General features: G+C 49.2%; 2 protein-coding genes across 3 annotated transcripts; one reads left to right on the plus strand and one right to left on the minus strand.

Moving 5' to 3' along the window:
• The first annotated feature begins 16 nt into the window (after positions 1-16).
• LOC129115363 (putative nuclease HARBI1) lies at positions 17-2098 on the plus strand. 2 transcript variants are annotated; one of them, XM_054626916.1, is made up of 3 exons: positions 17-627; positions 702-1762; positions 2009-2098. In XM_054626916.1, exon 2 carries the CDS (start codon positions 706-708, stop codon positions 1756-1758), a length of 1053 nt encoding a protein of 350 aa, XP_054482891.1. In that variant the 5' UTR covers positions 17-627; positions 702-705; the 3' UTR covers positions 1759-1762; positions 2009-2098. The 2 variants fall into 2 exon arrangements, with proteins under 2 accessions (XP_054482891.1, XP_054482890.1); XM_054626915.1 differs by having other exon boundaries at positions 17-1762.
• On the minus strand, positions 1796-3013 carry LOC129115362 (myb-related transcription factor, partner of profilin-like). Its single transcript, XM_054626913.1, has 3 exons — positions 2596-3013; positions 2011-2481; positions 1796-1830 (listed from the first exon to the last, which is right to left on the minus strand). Exons 1-3 carry the CDS (start codon positions 3011-3013, stop codon positions 1796-1798), a joined length of 924 nt encoding a protein of 307 aa, XP_054482888.1.
• Positions 3014-3266: the final 253 nt, after the last annotated feature.

Genomic DNA, 3266 nt, shown 5'->3' on the forward strand with positions numbered 1-3266 from the left:
TCCGGCGCAAGTGACTTAGTCACTGGCGCATGTGTCGTTGCTAGTTTACAACTGGCGCAGAGCGTTCTTTTGCCACCAGCGCCACTCGCCGGTAAATTAGGGAATGATCTTGCGCCCCAAGGGGCGGTTCGGCGGAAGGAGGAGGCGTGTTCTGGCGCAAACGGTATTTTGCCGTTTCTGAAAACCATTGCGCTACTGACCAGGAAATACCTGGTTTAAAGTCAGTGGCGCGTTGTTCAGATGCTATTTTAAGGGCGCATGCATACATGCGCATGCGATGCATACGGATTGCTTGTGCACCTCGCGCATACACTTTGCTTCTCTCATCTACACGGACAGCAGTTCCCATTTTTGCAAACCATACATAATTACAAGGAAAATAAAATATTACCACACAAGGAAAATCATTGTGGTGTCCATAAAGATAAAATAAATAGGCATAAATCTAGCGTACACATTTACCCAAATTATTCACGCGAATTGTAGCAGGCGTAATGACGGATCAAATTAACCTGGTTGACCAATAGTGGCAAGAGACACATGTATATAAGGAATGGACACCTGTCAAAGTGGGTTGTCCGTCAAGAATCAGGAACCACAATTCTGAAGACTGCGAAATCACCTTCTGTAAGTCCATTTAAAACCTTACTCTGCAACTTACCAGTTAAGTTGAGGTTACTCATAATTTTTCTATTGCACAGTGGAATGGAATACGTCTTGGGACAGAGGATCAGACGCCAAAGGGAGAGGGTCTACCGGCCCAGACACACCTATCTCTCCCTGAGTGAGGAGGAATGCAGGCGTAAGCTACGCCTGACCCGTCAGGCTGTCACCGACATCTGTCATCTCCTGGCAGATGAGCTGGGGACTGATGCACGCTGTCCCTATGCCCTCCCCGTTGCAGTGAAAATTACAGCGGCACTGCATTTCTATGCATCTGGGTCGTTCCAGCATCCCCTTAGTTGTATTGGACGCATTTCACAATCGGCAGTAAGTTCGGCTATACATGCAGTTACGTCAGGTCTAGTCCAACATGCTGGGGAATACATCAAATTCCCCGTTACACCTGACAGCCAGGAAAGAACTAAGCAGGAGTTTTGGACCAAGTATGGGTTCCCTGGCGTCCTTGGTGCTATAGACTGCACCCATGTGCAGCTACGTGCCCCATCACTAAACGCACTCACATACATAAACCGGAAGGGAACTCATTCAATTAACATCCAAGTAATTTCCGATGCTAATTGTCGAATAAATCATGTCTTTGCCAATTACCCTGGCTCAAGCCATGACTCCTTCATATTGGCAAACTCGACCATTCCTGCCATATTCGAGGGGAATCCTCCCTTGGATGGGTGGCTGTTGGGGGACAACGGCTATCCGTTGAAGACATGGCTCATGACCCCATTTCTTATGCCTGCAACAGTGCGCGAAATGGCATTCAACAGAAAACACACACAAACACGCAGTGTAATTGAACGTACTTTCGGAATTCTGAAAATGCGCTTCAGGTGTTTGGATAGGTCAGGTGGTACTTTACAGTATGGTCCTCAAAAAGTCGCAGCATTCTTTGTGGCATGTTGTGTTTTACACAACATTGCCATGAATCATGGATGTGTCGATGACATTAATGAGGATAGATTAGAGGACTTAATGAGACGTGATGCTGAACTGCATGTGCCGATGCCATTACGTCCAAATGCCCCAGCAGCAGCACGGGAGAGGAGAGCTCATCTGTCAGAGGAGCTGCATCGTATATAGTGAGGTAAGCAAACTAATGACATCTCCGCTCTATTGTTTAGCATTGTACAAATATTACCATGCATTCATAACCTTGTGAGTCAGAGAAAGTGAGCCCAAAACATCGGAAAGTATAGTATGTCCTTGAGACATTTTTTATTCGGCTTGTCCAAATGTTAGGCGTAAATGAAAAAAAAATAATACAAAACGAAAAATGAAAAGTTGCAAAGATTTGAAGGAAAAAATATTTATTTTCTCCCTCCTCTGTAAGGCCTTTTACGCCTGCCTCGGCGGGATCCAACAAATGAGGGTCCGGGAGTGGCGACGCTGGATGTGCTCCTGGTGGAGCGGGTGGACGGAGATGGAATGGGGGAGGAAGGGGCACAACAGGGGGAGGAAGGGGCACAACAGGGGGAGGAAGGGGCACAACAGGGGGAGGAGGTGGGTCGTTTGGGGGCCATGCACGTTCCATTGCTGTCGCAATCCGGTCCAAACTTGAGGCGATGCGCCCGAGAGGCCGCAGCAACATCGCCACCCGGTCCAGACGGGTGTTGGTGTTTCGCCGCATCCCGGCCAGCTCCCGCTCCAGCATGTCGAACCCGGTTTGCTGGAGCTGCAGGAACGGGTGGTCCTGCGGTCTCATGCTGCTGCTGCTGCCACGGCGTCTTGCTTGAGGGCGCCGCGCGGCTCCCTCAGCTGCCCCGTGCGCACTGGTCCCGAGGCCAGGGTCTTCTTCCTGAGAAGCTACGTGACATTGTTTTGATTTATTTTATGGCTGTGTTACATTTATTAAATGTCAAAAATGATTAAAAAGATTTTCACGAGACATCTCTATTTATGTGAACTTTATTTATGTACCTTCGGGTTGGACAGCTGGTGCATCGGGTTGGGTGCCGACCTCTAAGCCCCCAAAACCCTCAACACTTTCAGCGGTCAGTGTTGACGCAGCGATATCCTCTGCTGGCGTGAGGTCCTGGTAACTGCCAGATCCTCCTCCAGTCTTTTGACGTGCTTTCAAGTTGGCCGCAAGCTTGGCCTTGCCTCTTCTCCTGACGTCGTTGTATCGCTTACGGCAATGGAGAGATGTCCTATTTTGTCCAGCTGCTGAAACAATTACGGCGATTTCCTCCCAAGCCGCTTTCACGGAAGCAATTTTGGGTGGGTTTCTCCCATCCCCATATAAAGCCAACTCGCGTTCTTTGACTGCTCTGACAAGCACATCGGTATCTTCTGTGGTGAACCTTTCATTGCGTGCGCCTGGCAAACCCGCCATCATAATAGCAATCCGCCATGGAACATGCGCCGATCGTTCTTAAAGGGGATGCGAGAAAACGCTCTGATTGGTTCATTGCACGTTACGCCCAAACCACACCTACGGGTAATTAGGCTGCTTCAGACCAACCCTTTTGACACTTGCGCCGCGGCGGAAGTGTCATTTATCCGCCTGTAAAATAGCGATAGCGCCGTAGAACCGCCCACAAAGCTACTTGCGCTTTGCGCTTTCCCACTTGCGTTTCAGACCGTTAAAA

The sequence above is a fragment of the Anoplopoma fimbria genome, unplaced genomic scaffold, assembly GCF_027596085.1.
Source record: "Anoplopoma fimbria isolate UVic2021 breed Golden Eagle Sablefish unplaced genomic scaffold, Afim_UVic_2022 Un_contig_11778_pilon_pilon, whole genome shotgun sequence".
Taxonomy (NCBI): domain Eukaryota; kingdom Metazoa; phylum Chordata; class Actinopteri; order Perciformes; family Anoplopomatidae; genus Anoplopoma; species Anoplopoma fimbria.

What these genes read in the sequence shown, in the direction of transcription:
- LOC129115363 (XM_054626915.1), top strand. Translation starts at nt 541, where the DNA reads ATGTATATAAGGAATGGACACCTGTCAAAGTGGGTTGTCCGTCAAGAA.
- LOC129115362 (XM_054626913.1), bottom strand. Translation starts at nt 3,013, where the DNA reads ATGATGGCGGGTTTGCCAGGCGCACGCAATGAAAGGTTCACCACAGAA. An exon ending in ACCAGCTGTCCAACCCGAAG is followed by an intron (nt 2,482 to 2,595) that starts GTACATAAATAA and finishes AATGTCACGTAG; the next exon opens with CTTCTCAGGAAGAAGACCCT. An exon ending in CGCCGAGGCAGGCGTAAAAG is followed by an intron (nt 1,831 to 2,010) that starts GCCTTACAGAGG and finishes CTGACTCACAAG; the next exon opens with GTTATGAATGCATGGTAATA.